This window comes from Protopterus annectens, chromosome 5.part0 (genome assembly GCF_019279795.1).
Source record: "Protopterus annectens isolate FY-2018-M chromosome 5.part0, PAN1.0, whole genome shotgun sequence".
Lineage (NCBI taxonomy): Eukaryota > Metazoa > Chordata > Ceratodontiformes > Protopteridae > Protopterus > Protopterus annectens.
This window is the reverse complement of record NC_056735.1, coordinates 1,798,151,630-1,798,171,334: the sequence shown is the minus strand read 5'-3', so window position 1 is coordinate 1,798,171,334 and position 19,705 is coordinate 1,798,151,630. Positions and strand designations below refer to the sequence as shown.

General features: G+C 36.5%; 1 protein-coding gene across 1 annotated transcript in view; it reads left to right on the top strand.

Annotated features, from left to right (window-relative positions):
- Nucleotides 1-19,705, top strand: part of MICU2 (mitochondrial calcium uptake 2) — a 1,974,490-nt gene that overhangs the window by 381,114 nt on the left and 1,573,671 nt on the right. Inside the window, exon 2 of the mRNA XM_044071592.1 lies at nucleotides 6,826-6,849. Coding sequence (XP_043927527.1) covers nucleotides 6,826-6,849 — 24 coding nt within the window. The remainder of the gene's footprint in view (nucleotides 1-6,825; nucleotides 6,850-19,705) is intronic.

The following is a 19,705-nucleotide window of genomic DNA, read 5'->3' as shown; positions in this document are numbered from 1 at the left end:
TTTAAATAAAAGTTATGGGGGGTTTTTTAAATTTCCGGTTTAAAATTTTCCCCAAAAAATTCCCTAATCCCTTTCCCATTTTAAAATTAGGTAAACCTTAAAAAAAAAGAAAACTAGGGAAATTCCCTGGGCCCAGGCCCTTTCCCAAAAACCGGAGTAAAAAACCAAAACTTATAAAAAGCTTTCCCAAAATTTTGATCCAAAAAAATTTTTGGATGGATTGGAAGGGAAATAGGAATTAAAAGGGATTTTTTTCTTGTGGCTCTGCCACAGGGCCCCGAAAAATAAAGTTCTTGGGGTGGAAAAGGTGGGGGTACCGGTAGGGGGGGAAAAGGGTGGGGTTAAAATGTTTTTAAACTTTTCCCGTAAGATGAAAATTTTTTCCCCAAAATAGGCCCGCTTTTGGAGGGTTAACCTTGGGTTCAAAACCAATTTGACCCAATCAAAAAATTTTAAAATTTTTTTGGGGGTTTTAAAAGGGGGGGGACGGATTGGGAAAAACATTAAAAGGGGGTTTTTGTAATTCCGGTTTAAACCCCCGGTTTTTAAAAGGCGTAAATTTTTTTTTCCATTTAAGGGGGGTTGGGGAAATTAAAAAATAAATAGTTTTATTAAAAGAAAAAAACCCAAATGGCTTTAAGGGGGTTTAAAATGCAGGGGGGTGTATACAAATCTTTTTTTAATTTTTTCCCCAAAATTTGTCCTTTTTTAATTCTAAATAGGCACTTCTGGTTTAAAACATTATGCCCCAACCGGAAGGGTTTGGGCCGGGAAACCCCCTTTTGAAATTCCCCCTCTTAGCGGACCGAAATTCCCTTGGGCAAATTCCCTAAGGAAAGGGAAAAGGGAAGAAGGGGATTCAAAATATGGAAGGGTAAAAAGATTCAAAAATAATTTTACGCCCCGGTTCCCGGTTTTGAGTTTTTAAAAGGTTTTAAAATTATTTTTTAAACTTGTTGTTTTTTTAACCCTGGCATTGGAAAAAGGCCGGGGTCAGAGTTAAAATTGGCGGTTAAAGGTTGGTTTAAGAATTTTTTTTAATTTTTTAAAAAAAATTTTTTGGGCAAAAAAATCCAAAAAAAAATTTTAAGGGCAATTTTTAAATTAGGTTTGGAAAAGGGCAAAACCGTAGGTTTTTTAACCTTGCTAAAAATTGGGGAAAAATTTAAATAGTTTTTTAGGTTTAAAAAAAAGAAAAGGTAAGTAACCCATAAATTTAGAAATTCAATTTTTGTTTTCTTTTGGTTTGGTGCCTTTCCCTTCCCCGGAGTAAAAACCCCTTTTTCCTTTTTCTTCCCCCCTTGAGATTTCTTGTAAAATTACCCGTTTTGGGCAATCCGGGGGAAGGCCCAAAGGGTCCAACCTTTGGGAGGGGAAATTTTTACTTTTTTAGGGATGATTCCCCTTTTAAACCCCAAGGGCAGCCAAAAAAAGAAGGAAATCCCCCCAAATAATTTTTTAAGAGTTTTTAAACCCCAAAGATTTTTTTTCCTCAAAACCATCCCCCATTTTTTTCCTGCCTCATAAAAATTCCCCGGTTTTCAGGCTCGTTTAAAAATTTTTCCCTTTGCTTAAACCATAAAAAATTCCTTTTTGTAAAATTTCTTTGGTTTTAAAATTTTTAAACCCAAATTTTTTAAAAGCAAAAAAAAAATTTCCCAATCATGCCCGGGTTCAAAAAAAAACTTTTTAGGGGGGTGTTTTTAAAGGGTTTGGTTTAAGAAAACCTTTGTTTTCTTAATTGGCCCCCCTTTTTAAACAAAAAAAATTTGGGGTTTATAAACAACAAATGCCAAATTAATTTTTTTTTAAGGGGCAAAAATTTTTTTTCCCGGTTTTTTGAAATTTCCAAAATTTTTCCCGAGGTACAAATTTTAAAATTTGGGGGAAAAAATTTTAAAACCCTTTTAACAAAACCCTTTTTTAAAAGGGTTTAAAAAAGAAAATGGGGTTTTTAAAAAAAAGGCAATATTTAGAAATTTCAAATTTCTTTTTGGTTTTTCTTTTGGTTTGGTTTTCCTTTTTTTTGGGAAAAAGTTTTTTAAAACCGGGGAAAATTTTCAAAAAATTTTTTGAGAGTTTGGTTTTAAAGTGGGGCGGGGGCTGGGTTTTTAACCCAAAAGGGGTCTTCCTGAAATACTTTATTTCACTTTTTTTGGGGAATTTTTCTCCCTAATTTTGGTAACTAAAAAAGGTTATTTTTTAAATTAAGGGGGTGTCCTGGTTTTTAAAAATAAACCCCCCAAAAAGTTTTTCTTCACTGTAAGTTTAGGTAAAACCCAAAATTTTTTGTTTTCTTTTTTAAAATTTTTCCCCATTTTTTTGGCATTTAAAAAGGCATGCCCCAAAAAAATTCCCCTTTTTTATAGGGAAATTTCAATTTTAAAATTTAAATTTTTTTAAAGCCCGTTTAAAGTTTTTTCAAAACCCTTTTTTAGGGGGAAAAAAACTTTAATATTAATCTTAAATTTTTTTTAAGGAACCAAATTTTTGGGAAAATGTTTTTTAAATTTTTCATTTCCGGTTAAAAAAAACCAAACAAAATTTTAGAAGGGGGTATTAAATGAAAAAAAGCAAACCCAAAATTTCAAAAATTTATAATTTATAAATAATTATTTAAATTTTCCCCAAACAGAAAAAAATATTTAAATTTATATTAATCAACAAGGATTTTAATTTTGAATGTTTTTTATTTTATTTTTTTTTTTAGAGGGAAAAAAATTTTTTTAAAAAGGTTTTTTTTTTTAGAAATTAAAAATTGATTTTTATACAAGGATTAAAATTAAGGTTTGGGGGTTCCTTTTTTTTTAAACTTTTGGGGAAAAAAAAAATATTTAAAGGTTTTTAAAAAGGCAAGGAGTCAAAATTAAAATTTTAAAAAGCAATTGTTTTAAATACAATGGTTTTAATTTTAAGGGGTATTTTTTTTAAAAAATTAAATGTTTTGTTTTAAATTAAATTTAAATTGGGAAATGTTTTTTTAAAAAAAGGGGAAAATTTTCAAACAAAATTTAATTTTTAAATAAAGGAAATTACCTTTTGGTTGGAACCAAAATTTTTGGTTTGTGCTTTTTTTGTTTTAAATAAAATTTTTTTTTAAAAGAAATTAAATTTTTTTGGGCCCCTTTCCCTCCCGGGAGTGAGTTTTAAAAGTAATTTTTTTCTTTTGAAAGGGAATTTAAATTTTTTTCCTTTTTAGGGGGTTTCCTTGGGTTTTATGTGGGGGAAAACTTTTAAAAAGAAACCCCTTAGCAAAAATAATTTCCCAAACCAGGCATTTTGGACCAAAAATCACAAAAATTTCTTTTTTTAAACCAATTTTAACCAAATTTTTCCCCAAAAAAGGGTTTTTATTTCCCAGAAAAAAGGTTTAACCTTAACCCCCGAGGGGGGGTTAAATTGGTTTTTTTTAGGGAAAGTTGGGAATTTAAAAATTCCCTTTTTTGTCCAATTTTTTAAATTTAAATTTTTTAACAAAACCTTTTTTTAAGTTTTTAAAGCATCAAAGCTTTGTATTAACTCTTTCCCCCCAAATTTAAATTTATTAAATTTTGGAACCCTTTTTTAAAAGGGGGATTAATAAATGATTTCCCTTTTGGGAAATTTCAAGGCTTAACCCCACTAAAAAATGGGAAGTTGTTAAAAGAATTTAAAATGCAAACCCAAATTTTTAATTATATTTATATTATTTTATATAATTTTAATAAATCTTTAAACACTATATATATTTTTATATATAAATTTAAACAAACCCAAAAAGATTTTTTATTGTTTTAAAATAAGTGGGGTTTTTGAAAATTTTTTTTTAAAAATTTGCCAAAATTACAAATTTCTTAAAAACCAGACCCTCCTAAAAAACCCAAAGATTTTTTTTCTGGCTTTCCCCAAATTTCCCAAATGGAACCTGCTTTTTCCCTTTAAAAAAAACAAAAATTCCCTAATTTTAATATTAAGGGCAAAAAGGGGGGTTTGATCCCTTTTTGAAAAGTTATTTTAAAAAGTAAAAAGGAAATGGTTTTGAAAAGCAAGGTTTTAATTAAATTTGATATTTTTTTAAAAAGCAAATTTTGTCTTGGAGGGTATTTAAATGTGTTGTTTTATTTTTTTGAAAAATCCCACTTTTTTAAAAAAGGAAAAAAAAATCGTTAAAAATTTTAAATGTCTAAATTTTTTATTCACCTTCCCCTTTGTACCATTTAAAAAACCCTTTGGGTTTTTTCTGGGATTTGTTTCCCCAAAGGTAAAAATTTTTTTCCTTACAAGGTTGGGCCAAAATTTTTAATCACCCAGGGGTTCTGCTTCCCCGGAGTTTTAAATTTGTTTTTGGCCCTTCAAAACTTTAAAAAATTGGAAAGTATTTTTTTTTTTTTAACTTTCTTTTTCATTACCCTCTAATAATTTAAAGGAAACTTCAGCAAATCTTCCTGGGAAATCCAGGGATTTCCTTACCCGAATTCACCTAAAAACCCCTTTTAGTTTAACCAAATGGCCTTGAAAATTTTTTGTTTTTTTTTTTTTTTTTTTTTTTTTTTTTTTTTTTTTTTTTTTTTTTTTTTTTTTTTTTTTTTTTTTTTTTTTTTTTTTTTTTTTTTTTTATTTTTTTTTTTTTTTTTAAAAAAAAAAAAACAGCCCAGAAAAAAAAAAAAAAAAAAAAAAAAAAAAAAAAAAAAAAAAAAAAAAAAAAAAAAAAAAAAAAAAAAAAAAAGAAAAAAAAAAAAAAAAAAAAAAAAAAAAAAAAAAAAAATCCTTTTTTTTTTCAAAAATTCCAAAAAAGAACCAAAAAGGGAAATTTTTAGAGGGGCCCTTTTTAAAATGCAAAAATTTTTAAATTTCCAAATTTAAAAAAACAAAAAACCCCCAAGGTAAACCCTTTAAATTAAAACTTTAAAATTAAAAACCCTTTCAGGTTGGGGATTTTTTAATTTTAAAAAAATAAATTTCTTTGGAGAAAGTTAAAAAGAAAAAAAAGGGGACAATTTTTTTTTTTTTTTTCCCCCCCCCTACCCCAAACCCCTTAAAAAAAGGCCCGGGCTTTTAAAACCAAAAAAAGGGTTTTGGGGGAAAGGTTGAAAAGGGTAAGGGGAAAAAAATTTTCCCAATCCAAATTTTTGGGTTTTTTAAACAAAAAAAAGGTTTTAAAATAAAAAAAATGAAAATAACCCTAGCAAAAAAAAAGTTAAAAACCCTTTTAATAAACAGATGTAGTAGCAGGGTGCAAGAAGTCAGCTGTGGTGCTGTAGAGGGATAAAGCCTTGACCGCAGCCCAGACAATAGAATTAAATTAGTGGCTTGAGCACTTGATGAAGTTTGAAGGGAAGATGAGCAAGCCCATCTTATTGAAGGTACTGGGCAGGGCTAGATGCTTGCAATTGCAAGCCTTAGGAAGAAAGGGACAGTGCATTAAGTATGGGGGTGGACATGTAGTTCACCAAGTCACCATATGGCTCTTGTAGAGCAGTAGTTGGCTAGTTTAGTGCCTGGTTCTCTTCTCCAGACTGTTGCCCTTCGTCACTAACTTTGGGAGCAAAAACAAAAATGTTCCATTCCCCCATCCTGCTGCTCTAAGCCAGGTCCATTTTTTTTTCCAACAACTTACCTATGCCTCACCTACAGAGCAGACCAGATCTGTGATGTCTATTCATCTGTTCTTCCCCTCAACCAACTGTAGCAAGTGGCATGTATAATTTAATATCTCCTGACTGCAGAAACAGAATGGGCATTCATTTTTGTGCTAGTATTCAGAAATAGATACTGCTGTTCCATAACTGTGCCCCCTACACCTTATGCCAGGGGCAACTGCCCCCTTTGCCACACCCTAGATGTGCTGTCTGCCTCTGTTTTTTACTATGCAAGGGGAAGGCATGCTAGACCTTTTGATTAATGTCCGTTTCACATCCAGCTCTGCTGAGGAGTTGGATTAGACCATACCGAAACACCTTGATAGGCTGGATGTTGGCAGGTGCAGATGCAACCTTCATGGATGGCTAAATGATGGCCTCTCTGGATAGATCTAACCTTTGTGGATCTGGGGATGATCACCACCATGAGGGAATGAATGGACTAAAGTCCAGTTTGGGAAGGCCTGATAGCAGCTGCATGGAAAAAAAGACCCTAAAAATGTTGCAGGGTGCAAGTACTGCTACTCACCTTGTTCCTTACTGTTACTAGAAGTGTTTTGGGTTGTGTTAGCCCACCAGGCGACTTCCTGTTTGCAGTGCCAGTGACCTTGATTTGAGTAGCAACTAGGTGCTGGTTCTGCTCACTTATTTAGAGAGTAAGAAGTGAATGGTTCACTTTATACTTGTGTACTTGTCTTGGCTAGATTAATTATGACCTTAGGATGGCTGGAGTATTTATATGTGGGGCAGAAAAAAATGTGCGGAAGCATATGCTTTTCAGCCTCCACATGGTCATTACCATTGGGCTCAGAGTTGTGGCTTGGTTAGATCATTACCAGAAAAGTTTGAATATAGTGATTTCAGGTCCTACTAACAAGTTGTTGCCCATAAGTAGAAACAAATGCGCGTGCCCAAGAGGTTGCATAGGAAGGAACCCTTTTGTCAGTGATGGGAATTTCTCTAGAAAATTGTATCCTGTGATTGTAGAACACTTTTTTTAGCAGTTTCATCGGTTTCTTTCAGTTGGAAAAAGTAAAGAAAAATTGATGCACATCACTGTGCAAGCTCTGAAAAAGTTAAATTCTTTCTGCATTTAAAATGTCTTTGAAACGTGTATAACTATTTCGCACTGTGTTTGATAATTAATATTATCTCACATTTCCATTAACCTTGCTAAATATTTGTTTAACTTCTGCTTTCCCTTTAGATGCTGGATCAAAGCCAAGGAATGGTAAGTCACAAAAAAAATATTGCTGCACATTTTGTGTTTTGTACTTTCCCTGTTGTGTTTAAGTACCAAATTCCAGGATGATAGCTTTACAACTGGAAGGTTTCATCCAGATGGTGCAAAATTATTTTTCAAACTTCTATTTTATTTTTTAATTTTGAGTATTTTGAAGACTGCTCTTTCATCTGTTTGTCCAACCATAGTCTTCAGTGCCTGCTGTACCTAGTTCAGGGTGGAAGGAAATGGGATACTTTCTTTGGCAAGAAGTAGGCTCAATGTCAGAAGCAGATCCGGGGTGGGTTATTAGTCCATTGAAGGACACAGTGCACACTGCACAAACGCACACATATACCTAGGAGCGATTTGATAATTTAAAATCGGAGTGTGTGCATTTCTCTGCAAGGTGGGAGGAAAAATGGACCTCACCTGCAAAAATGCACACAGACACATGGATGATATGCAGACTGTACACAAAAGGCATTCTGACAAACCAAGTGCTGTAAAACTTCAAAACTAACCAGTAGTTCAGTGTGTCACCCGATATTCACTTTCATTAAAGAAACTAATACGCTCTACAAATGCCAGAGTCTGCCATCATTGAAATTAAATTTCTCAAATGTTATTTTTCTAAATTTTACATTTTTATTAATCACTAGTTTGCATGGTACTGCTTCACAAGTTTACTCTTGTAGAATTTGGTCAAAAATATAAGAACATAATGACTCTACTTCTGATTTAAAAATGCTTATGCATTTATTACTACAGACTACTTTTGGCGTATAGAAATGATGTGCCTTACTGTGCAGTTCATTTATTATGTTTTGGGAGACTGTTTGTTTTAGTGCAGTTCAGCTTAAATCTGTAATTAATGCATTGTATTTAGGGTGTGTGTTTGTTTGTGTGTATATATGTATGTATATATGCATATATTGTTTTTTTGCAAATTTCTGTTACCTCGCACCGGATTATTGGGTAGTCTCAGGTTCTTTTCTCCTGTACTAGGTCTACGGAACCCAGCTTTGGCCTCCCAAGACTGACTTAGACCCATTATTGGGTTGATGACGAGATCGAAGCACCTGGGGGTAGCATCATACTACTGCCAAGGAAATTTTACCCGCATACTATTCAGTAGCATCCTCTGGGAGAGTCGTGCAGTGGGCATCGATGCCACCCCACCCCTACTTTGCCCTCCCCAGGCAACAAATGAGTTTGTTTCCACAGTCTTTATTAGGGAAATTAAGCACATTAATGTGAGCTCAGCGATGCCCCCCTCTAAGGATAGGTGACCTCATCCTTCTTGCCTGTGTCATCATCCAAGATGCTTATCAAATGTGGGTCACTTGGGTTGTAGTGAGGACTTTATCCCTGTTTATCAGCAGAATAGACTGAATACATATATTTATGGTGTGGCATTTCTTTCCTTCTCAGACAGTGTGAATAACATCACTCTTTCCTACTTTGATAACTTGTGGTTTGAGTGGTATGAAATGAAGTACATTTTGGCTGTTTTCCACTGCCCAGTATCCATTTAAATGTTTAGAAGTCTAGGAAATGAAGTAGTCCAATACTTGTGTGAAGAAGTTAGACACGGTCATTAGTGTTAGCATGTCTGGCTGAGGTTTTGTACATAAATTTCAGATTAACCTGTGTATTGTATGCCAGCATGACTAGCTATGATTTAGTAAACAAGTTCTTACATGTTTGTTTGTTTATTTATTTATTTATTAATTAATTAATTTATTGACATTTGTTTACCGGGAAAGTCCACTAGGCCAGGCTAGCCCATTTTCAGTGGAGGCCCTGGGAGAAAAGCTCCAATAAGCTCTGTCCTGGGGCCCCTCCTGTTTGGCATATACTTCTCAGAAGTACAGGCAAGCACGGAAGGGCTGTGGCTGACTAAGTTTGCAGACGACTGCAAACTGGGTGCTATAATAGAGTCTCCGGCCAACATGGAGATCCTCCAGAAGGGCCTAAATGAGACTGATGCATGGTGTCAAAGCCATGGTCTCAAGCTAAATGCAAAAAAATGCGTAGTAATCCCCTTTGGAAAAAACTGAATACCCGCAAACTACAACATAGGAGGTAATCCCCTGAAATCTGAAGAAGAAATAAGGGATCTAGGGACCCAAGTAGATAGTCAGCTTTCCTTTGATAACCATGTTGCCAAAGTGGTTAGAAAATCTTTCTATGTGACCCATCTGATCACGAAAGGGTATGCATCAAGATCTAAGGATGTAATGGTGCCCCTCTACTCTTCCTCATCAGACCCATTATTGAGTACAATGTACCAATTGGAATGTACCTGTCTAGACATCTCCAATAGCTGGAGAGACCACAGAGGTACCTAACCAAGAGGATTACTGGCCCCAAACAGTTGCCCTATGCAGCACGATTGAAAAAGCTAAGACTGTTCTCTGTTGCATACCGCTTTCTCAGAGACGATCTCTGTCTAACGTACAGAGCCATGTCCAACCCAGAATTGTTGAACATGCGCCATCTTAGCAAAACCAAATCTACTTGAGCTACACGCTGTAGGGATATAAACCTCAACACAACAATGAATAGAACATGTTGGAGGGATAGATTCCCTTCGCAGAGACTTCCCTTACCATGGAACAGGATCTACATAAGAGAGAGCCCCTCACTATCACTCTTCAAGAGGAACCTTGATGAGTGGATGGGTAAAAGAAAGTTCACACCAGGGATCACACCAACAGCACTACTAGATAGGGGCCAAGGGTACTTGCTGCTAGTACAAGGGTCTATGGAACTACTAAAGGGGTGGTGAATACCGCACAACATGGCTGGGCTAATATATGCCTTCGGGCAGATAGCCCAGTACCAACCTATAAACATGCATAGAATGCAAAGTATAAAACATATTTTTACATAAGAAGTGTCTTAACAACAGTATATACATTTACAGAAGATAGAAAACGTATTTAAAAACAGAAAAGAACAAATACATATTTTAAAGTATGGTTCATCAAGCATATTTAATGCATCATGCAAAGCTTAATACAGTGATGTATGGCAACAGAGAATAACAAATTGGTATACACGAAAGTAGAGGAGTGTATCTGTTGGATCTTTATTTGATAATGTATTGGGAACGTACTAGTCCGTTTGTATAGAATGCTTTGAAGACTTGAGCAATGTTCCTTTACATTTCTAACTATGCATATTTATGATGAAGATTCTAACTGCAGACCATCTCAGAATTAGCTGATCTGCAGGTGATGTCATCAGAATGTTGACAGTTGATATGTGTTACTGTCAGAGGCTGAAAGACCGGAAGGAACTTTAGTAAACAGCTGTTGGTTGATTTTCAAAATATGAAATTAAAATTAGAACTGGAACAATTGTGACAGTTAACTGTCTTCATCAAACTCTTTTATAGACCAGCTTTACAGCTGGTTGTCAGTTAACAGCCAGTTATAGCTGCAGTTTTAGTTACAGTTGTACTGTGTGTATATTCGAAAGGACTCACCAAGAACTGTAAGCCTGCTTTGCTCTATTGTAATAATTTAGTTGAGATGAGGGACAGTGTTCTTTAGTCAGATAGGAAAATTATAACTAATCAAATAAAGTTTTTGTAAATGTTGGATTTCTATCCTTCAGTATTGATTTCGTTTTCCTGGTTCATAGGTAGGTACTAGGCTATTGGCCCTAGGGCCTATATAAGCCTAGCTAAACGGTACCCTGGCTTTTGCCACCCAAGAAAATTATTTTCCTGTGCCCCTGTCAAGCAGAGCCACATAAGTGATCCCCGGGGTGAATTTCGTATTTCCCATCCAATCATCAAGATTTTTCTTGAGTGCTAATGAGGAGCTTTGTTTGATATAGATACATAGTTTGTTCCAGAGTATGGGAAGTCTCTGGGACAGGAATCTACCCCTCCAGCATGTTCTGTTTGTTGTGGTGACAAGGTTTAGGTCCCTATAGCGTGTAGCTTGGAGGGATTGGGATTTCTTTAAGTGGAGCATGTCCAACAGCTCTGGGTTTGACATAGCTTTGTATGTTAGGCAGAGATCGTCTGTGAGTAAGGCGATATGCGACAGAGTAAAGCTGGAGTTTTTTGAGACGGTCTGCGTAGGGCATCTGTTTGAGGCTGATAATCCTCTTTGTGAGGTATATCTGCGGCCTTTCCAGTTGTTGTAGCTGTCTTGTGAGGTACATACCAAAAGAGGTGTTGTACTCTATAATGGGTCTAATGAGTGATGAATAAAGGGGAACAATTACCTCTTTTTTTCCTGGATGAGAAACCTTTTGTGATGAGGTGTGCCACGTAGAAGGATTTCCTGACTATTGTGGCGATGTGATTATCAAAGGAGAGACTACTGTCCACATGTGTCCCAAGGTCTCTTATCACACTGTGTTAAGTAGACTTCCGCCTATGTGGTAGTTCATGGGTACAGAGTTTTTACCAAAAGGGATGACAGTGTACTTTTTGGCACTGAGCTTGAGGCCATGGCTTTGACACCAGACATCTGTCCCAGTGAGGCTCTTTTGTAGGATGTCCACATCGTTAGGAGTTTTGATTTATGGCTCCTAGTTTGCAGTCATCTGTGAACTTTGTTAGCCAAAGACCTTTTGTGTTAGCCTGTACTTCAGAGAAGTACCCATATCTTCAGCTTTGGTGACCACGTCAAAGTCTATCAGGTTTAGGAGACATGATCTGCCTTTTGCTAACCCGAACTGGATAGGGTCCAGAGTTTGGAGATTACTAATGTGATTGTTTATAAGTTCCATGATGATACGTTCCATAGCCTTGCAGATCAGGCTCCTCAGGCTAATGGGGGCAGTAGTTCCTGGGGTCCGTGGTGGCTCCTCATTTGTGGAGTGGGATAACAGTTGCTGTGCGCCATTCAGTGGGCACAAAGCCTGAGGTGAGGCTGTGATTGAACATGGTACTTGGGTGGGGTGCCAGTTTGTTCTTTAGTTCATGTAGAACGCAGCCTGGGATGTTGTCAGGTCCCATGGATGCTGTGTTCTTGGCTTTGGAGAGTTTTTTTTTTAACTGTGCAGCCATGATTACAGGAACTTTACATTCTTCCGGTATAGAGATGGGCTCTTTAGGGGGTGAGAGAGGGGTAAAGGTAGCACCGAACCTATCTGCCAGGATGTTGGCAATATCAGTTGGTTCTGTATATTTAGTGGCATTGTGCTGTAACTCAGAGCTGATCTGAGTGTTGCCATTGAGATTCTTGACATAGCTATAGAATGCTTTGTGGTTGTCTTTAGAATCAGTGGTGATTTTGTTTTCGTAACTAGCTTTGGAGGATTTTTTGAGGGATCTCAGCTTCTTACTGTTTTACTCTTTTTTGCACTAGTTTCTTTCTTCTGTTGTAGAGATTGTTTATGGTTTGGGAGTACCAGATTGTCTTCCTGTTTTTTGGAGGATAGCATCTTGGTTCTGTTAGTGATTGCACAATCCATGCACTCGTGTAAGTGCTTATAAAGTGCATTTGTATAGGATTCAGCAGTCATACCTCTATTGTCCGTCATCATGGGTGTCGTGAAGTTTGCCACTTCTGTCTTAAGAAGCATGAAGTTGGCTTTGGAGAAATTTTTTACGGTGGTTTCCCTAATGGGGAGTGGGGGTGGGATGTGGATGTCTAGGGTGATTAGCTTGTGGTTGGATCTGACCGAGGAATTGACCTCTGTTGTGGAACACCGGTTGCCATGTTGGTAATGACCAGGTCTAGGTTATTGCTGCCCCTGGTGGGGGTGTGGATAAGTTAATCCAAGGCATTGGAATTTATGAATTCCAGAAAACGTTGAGCACAAGAGTTGGTGCATGAGTAGTTTTCCCAGTTAATGGAGGGGTAATTGAAATCGCCTATTATTAGGGTGTTGGGTTGTACCCTAATATTTTCCATTGTATCAAGAAATGAGCAGTGGGAATCCTGGGGCATGGTGGGGGATCTGTAGCAAGCTACAATTTGGATTGTGGTCTTGCCCAGAGTTAGTTGGACTTGGATAATCTCAGATGTATTCTGCTGAGCAACTAGCCTGGAGGTGTGGATATCCTTAATGAATAGGTGGCTGAAAGGTGTGGTATGAATTATAGCCTGGTAATGCAGGGGTGCTCTCTGGAGCCTTGAACCAGGTCTGTGTCACTGCACAGATGTCAATGTTCTCCATTTTAAGGAGTGCCTCGAGTGAGTGCATTTTGAGGTTTAGACTTCAAGAATTAAGTAGCATTACCCTCATATTTTGCTTGCTTGTACCTGTTATGGTGGTGAATTTGTCATTTGAACCTTGCCTAAAAAGGCACTATAGGGGTGGCAAGAGCCTTAGCCAGTATCCGGAATCCCAAGGGCGACAGGTGCAAGCCATCTCTGGCAAAGCATTGTGGTTTGTCGATCATGTCATCCTAAGCAGATGGATACTGGATCCCCTTAGAATGACACCAGAAGCTTAGCCAATTGTTGAAGTCAGCCATTTTGCCCTTGTACTGTGATATCATTCTGGGTGATAGCAGGATGCTACTCAGGGCTAGGGTCATACCTGCCTGGGCTACAAGATCGGACAGCTCCTCCATGTCTCTTTTCATGTAGTCCAGGGAGGTACATCTCAGGTCATTCACACCGACATGGACAAATGTCAGAGTCATATTTGTACTTGTTGTGGAGTGACCTGAGTGTGTGTGTTATGTGGCAGATCCTGGCACCAGACAGGCAGCTGATAGTAACTTTCTCCTTGTTTAGTCTAGTGAATGGAACATCAGTGTGCCTGACTATAGAGTCACCTATGACTAGAGTTGTGGGTACGTTGTTATGCCTTATGGGCTGTGGTTGAGTGGCACACTGAGTTTGTGGGCTGTGTCGTTTGGATTGTGTTGGGGGGGTGAAGGTTGATTGCGTTTATGCTTTGGAGGTCCCTGTTGCTTGGGTAGATATTTATTGAGAGCCTCCGTGAATGTAGGTGTGTGTGTTGTGTTTCTATGTGTTTGTCTTGGTGGTGTAGGTTTTGAGGAACTATGTGATGAGTGTGGTGTGGTGCAAGTGTTTACCTTCTCCTCTTGACTGTCTAGTCCAGTCTTTGGTGAAGAGAGCTTTGCTTCCAGTTTGGCTATATAAATGCATCTCTCACAGGTTGTAGTGTTGGGTGGTAGGAGGAGAGGGTTGTCTGTGTACCTGAGGCAATTGCTGCATTGCCCCAAGATGCCCAGATTCATCAGGTAGACGAGAGAAACCACCGGGAGCTGACCCTTAGACATGCCTGGATAGGTGCTTATTTATTAAGTACTAAAAACTGTTTTCCTCCAGACAAGTAAGGAAAGTTGAGTGCTGTAGTAATTTGTAGCATATTTAGTGCTTACAATGAGTTCTGAACAAGTGCTAAGCTCAAAGAAACAGATTTGAGTGCTGAAACTAGAAAACTGGCTAGTTCTAAGAAACAAAATTAAGCTAGAGGGCTTCCATCCAACACAGAAAGGCTTGGGGGCTCAGAAGCTTACAAACAGTCCTGGATACAGCAAATCTGTATCTGGACTAGATGACTTACAGGAAAGGCAAGAAACAAGCTTAGAAAATTATTATTTTTTTTTGTTTTTGTAATGTGGAAAGGAGCAGAAACTAAGTGGGTTGACCTTCTCAAATGTTCTCCCTGGATTAGGTAGAATGAGGTAATGACAGTAGACTGGGAGGAGTGTCCCAGATCAAATTTACATAGGGGCGGGCAACTGCAAAGCCACCAAGTATAAAAACAGGATACCAGAAGGAAGGGAGGGTGGGAAACAAAAATCAGCACAAACAAACCTAACCAGGTGCTTAACAATTGTAGAAAAGTTCTAGTTAATACCTCACACATAGTGAAACTAGGTAGAAAGGTATATGCAGACAATAAAAGTGCTATAACTCGTAAAAATAAGCAAAAAAACAGGATAATTAATGTTATATATCACAGATTAGTTGGCTCAGTGCCCTTCCTCCGATTAGCTCAGTGTGAAATGACAGAAACACTTACAGGTTAACTTCTTAAGTAGCAAAGTTGAAACCTGAAACAACTTTAAAAAAATGAACGAAACAAACGATACCACAGGTATCAAACTGATAACAAAATCACCCAACCACTGTGAGAAACTCAAGCTTTTTATTAAAAATGAGTGACTAAGTGCTTTCACCTTTCCACATAAACGGGCTTCTTCAGAGTAATTTCTTAACTGAAATAATTACCCTCCTTAAATACACTTTGAATTAATTACACTACCAATCAAATGTTCATTGATATTGAACTTCTTAATTGAGTCTAACTTCTTTTTTTATAAAAACTATGCTTAATTTCTACTTAAAAATGTTATAAATGTTAATAAAATGAAATACATATGTTGATTCTGAAAATTCACAATTTAAATAACTTAACCATTTCAAACAACACACATATCTTTAAGAGGAAGTTTTTTAACATCCTATTTGTAATCTTAGGACTAAAATAATACACAGTGCTTCTTACTTATATAAGCAATGCTTTTTGCTTCAGAATTGGCATAAGGGAAATAGCATCATTTATTCCTGGTGAAATAGTGGAGTTCAACCTGAGTTGCCATTGCATCTCTCTTGCCTCCGCTTCAATTTTTTCATCACCACCCTCATCCCAATGTCTCCCTCTATCTACCACAAAAAATATGAATTTTTTGAAATTCACACATTTAGTGGTATGTATATATAGTGCATTACGAACATCTTTATTTGTAATGGCCCTATAGTGTTCCCCTATCCTGTCCCTAAGTCTACGTATGGTTTTCCCCACATAGAACCCAGGGCAGGAAATACAGGTAGCCAAATATACCACATATGTTGCATTGCAGTCACATTTCCCAGGACATTGAATTGTGCGATTGTAGTTGGCCACCGCCACACATGGGCCATCATTGATGTATTTGCAAAACTTACAACAACAACATTTCGTCATCATTGACCTGTAGTTGTTCGCTTTCCTCTTTCCTTGCAAAAAAGTTTTTATGTTTCTGCCTCTACTATGTATAATTCGAGGTTTAGGTCCCAGTATTTGTCTAGTCTCCTGTTTTAAACATACATCCCAATATTTTCCTAAAACGCTCATAATATTCGGGGTCATGTCTGTATACTGTAACACAAAGGTGTCACTTTCGTCAATTTTTTTAGGGGTAGATGAGTTATTCCAATTGGACTCCAAAATAGGTTGGTATAACTACCCTGTCTTCATTGTAACTTCACGTCCAGTTTTAGTTAATAACTTTAGTGGGTACCCCCTCTCCAGAAACAACCCAATTAAAGTGTACATTTCCCTATTATAATAGGTTTCATCACTTATAAGTCGGGAGTGGCTATGGATAGGACCGATGGTTATAATAACCTTTGTGACAGTGTTGTTGATAATGTACAAAGTGAATGTGTCATGTTTAAAAAACAAGGATTTGCGATCTATAATTTTAGTACTTTGGACATAAATGAAACACACTGAGAATTACTACAAAAAGGTTTTTCTTTTGTACCTGACTTTAGATTTGACTTAGTTGACACTTTAATTTGAAACTTTGTGAGAAAGCTTGATCTGAGAGCATTTGGCATCTAATTCAACTAGAGGGCAAGGTACATTGAGAAGGAAAATTGTATTTATTCCCCCCAACAATTTGGACGCAATGTTCTTTGAAAGGGCATGTGAAAGAGAAATCAGAAATTTGACAAAAATAAATGGTTGTGGGATTGGTAATTTAACAGCTAGTGAAAAGGAAGGTATTAACTTCCTTAGCTAGAGATGACAATATATGAATCATGAAGCCCGACAAGGGTTGGGGGATGGTCATTATGTCCCAAATTGACTATACCTCCAAAATGTTCGAAATTTTAAACGACCCCTTGACTTATTCTAGGATATGTACGAATGAGCTAAATAGGGCATACATGAGGATGGATTATTTTTTATTTGATGCACTTTTTCAGGGGATAATAAAAAAAAAAAAAAAAAGGAACTTGATTTCCTAACAGTGGAAAAACCTAGAATACCTAAGATTTTCGGCATCCCTAATATCTGCAAGAGTTTACACAATCCACCATTCAGACCAATAGTGTCAGCAAAAGGGTCAAAGACTGAACCTTTGGCAGCATGGGTGGATAAAGAGGTGGGAATAGTGGTTAGGGATGCCGAACACATTATAAGGGATTCATAACACTGCCTTGAGAGATTAAGGTCTAACAGACTTACGGAATATTCATTTTTGACACTAGTTGTTATACATTTATTTTCTGTAATCCCACATAAAGAGGAATTAGAGATGTTTCGAGAAAGTCTATTGAGGAATAGAAGAATTGACACGCGATTGATTTCTTGGTAGACATTATGGAAATTGTATTGAGAAACAATCTTCTCTCATTTGAAGGTGAGTTATTCCATCAAATATCAGGGGTAGCTATGGGGGCAAAATGCGCCCCTGTATTTGCAAACCTTGTATTGTTAGAATGGGAGGGAAAATACATTTTTGACACCCCCCTTGTTGAGAAAATAAAATCTTATAATAGTTTTTTGGGCAATATTTTGATTTCATGGAAGGGTTCTGAGACAGAGGCAGGTCAGTTTGTCGATTATTTGAACACCACAATGTCATTTTTGAGATTTACCAGCAAATGGAAGGCTAGTGAAATAGACTTTCTAGATATACATCTGTGGACCAACGCATATGATGGTAAACTGCATAGTTCCATTTTTAGAAAAGAAATGTTTTCTAATACGTTACTTCACTATAAGAGTTGTCACCCTCAACATCAGAGAAAGGGCATAGTGAAGGGACAGATGGTGAGGTACTCCAGACTTATAAGTGATGAAATGTATTCTAATAAGGAAATGTACACTTTGATTGGGTTGTTTCTGGAAAGGGGGTACCCACTAAAGTTATTAACTAAAACTAGACATGAAGTTGCAATTAAGAGGGGGTTGTTATACCAACCTATTTTGAGTCCAATTGGAATAACTCCTGTACCCCTAAACAAATTGACGAAAGTGACACCTTTGTGTTACGGTATACAAACATGATCCCGATTATTATGAGTGTTTTAGGAAAATTTTGGGATTTATTTTTAAGACAGGAGACTAGAGAAATACTGGGACCTAAACCTTGAATTAGACACAGTAGAGGCAGAAACATAAAAACTTTTTTAGAAGGAAAGAGAAAAACTAACAACTATAGGTCAATGATAATGAAATGTGGTTGTTGTAAGTTTTGCAAGTACATCAATGATGGCCCATGTGTGGCGGTGGCTAACTACAATCACACAATTCAATGTCCTGGGAAATGTGACTGCAATACAACATATATGGTATATTTAGCTACTTGTGTTTCCTGCTGTGGGTTCTATGTGGGGAAAACCATATGTAGACTCTGGGCAGGATAGGAGAACACTATAGGGCCATTAAAAATAAAGATGTACGTAATGCACTATATATACATACCACTAAATGTTTGAATTTCAAAAAATTCATATTTTTTGTGGTAGATAGAGTGAGACATTCGGACGAGGGTGGTGATGAAAAAATTAAAGGCAAGAGAGCTGCAATGGCAATTCAGGTTGAACTCCACTATTTCACTGGGAGTAAATGATGCTATTTCCCTTATGCCAATTGTGAAGCAAAAAGCATTGCTTATATAAGTAAGAAGCATGGTGCATTATTTTAGTCCTAAGATTACAAATAGGATGTTAAAAACTTCCTCTTAAAGATATGTGTGTTGTTTGAAATGGTTAAGTTATTTAAATTGTGGATTTTCAGAATCAACATATGTATTTTATTTTCTTAACATTTATAAGATTTTTAAGTAGAAATTAAGCATACTTTTTATAAAAAAAAAAGAAGTTAGACTCAAGAAGTTCAATATCAACGAACATTTGATTGGTAGTGTAATTAATTAAAGTGTATTTAAGGAGGGTAATTATTTCAGTTAAGAATGACTGTGAAGAAGCCTGTTTATGTGGAAAGGTGAAAGCGCTTAGTCGTTCGTTTTTAATAAAAATCTTGAGTTTCTCATAGTGGTTGGGCAATTTTGTTGTTGGTTAACTGTAAAAAAAAAAGCTTTTTGCTTATTATTAAATATTTTTATTAACTTACATTGTGGCTGGTGAAGCAGTCTTTTCTTTACTGATTTGAGAGTGCTTATAACCTGCTTTGATAACTTCCCGGGGCACTTTGAAAGCCTGGCTGCTTTAGGTAATTTTCTATCATTTGTTTTAATATTTAATTTTAGTAATTGGACACCTCTTTGAAAGGGCATGTGATGCTCTGATCGGTGGCAGCATGTTACTGTATTATTTTGGGAAAGGGACAAAGCTGAAAAGCTGTGTCGGACTTTTCCAGAAGTGTTTGGATGTGTGAGATTTTATTCAAGTGTGTGTGTATCAGAGGTCTTAAACTGGGACACATTGCTCTGAAGTTTGTAATAGAGTTATATTTGGAGTGGACAGAAGAATACAGTCCAGTCCCAGGTTATAGAGTGTGTTCCTGTTGTGCTGCTAAATTGTGAAATATTACTCCTGCTTAATTGACTGTCTCACATTGGAGTTAATAGTGATGGTTGAAGCTCCTTAGCTACTGACCCAGGATGGTGGGGAATGTCACATTATTGTTGGCAGTCTAGTGGAATATTGTCTGGACGTCACAACTTAGGGTTAGGTAAGCTATACCACTTGATTGTTTTGCTGTTCAGTACATAAAAGTAACAAAATGCAGTTGTTTGCTATTTGGCACTGTTGTCTTGCTTTTGAAATTGACTAGAATTGTGCTTCTGCACATTTACTAAAGTTGCATACTTTGTTGTCCTGCACTGTATCATATTGTCAACATATGTAAGAGATGACCAATTGGCTCTTGGAAAGTAGATGATATG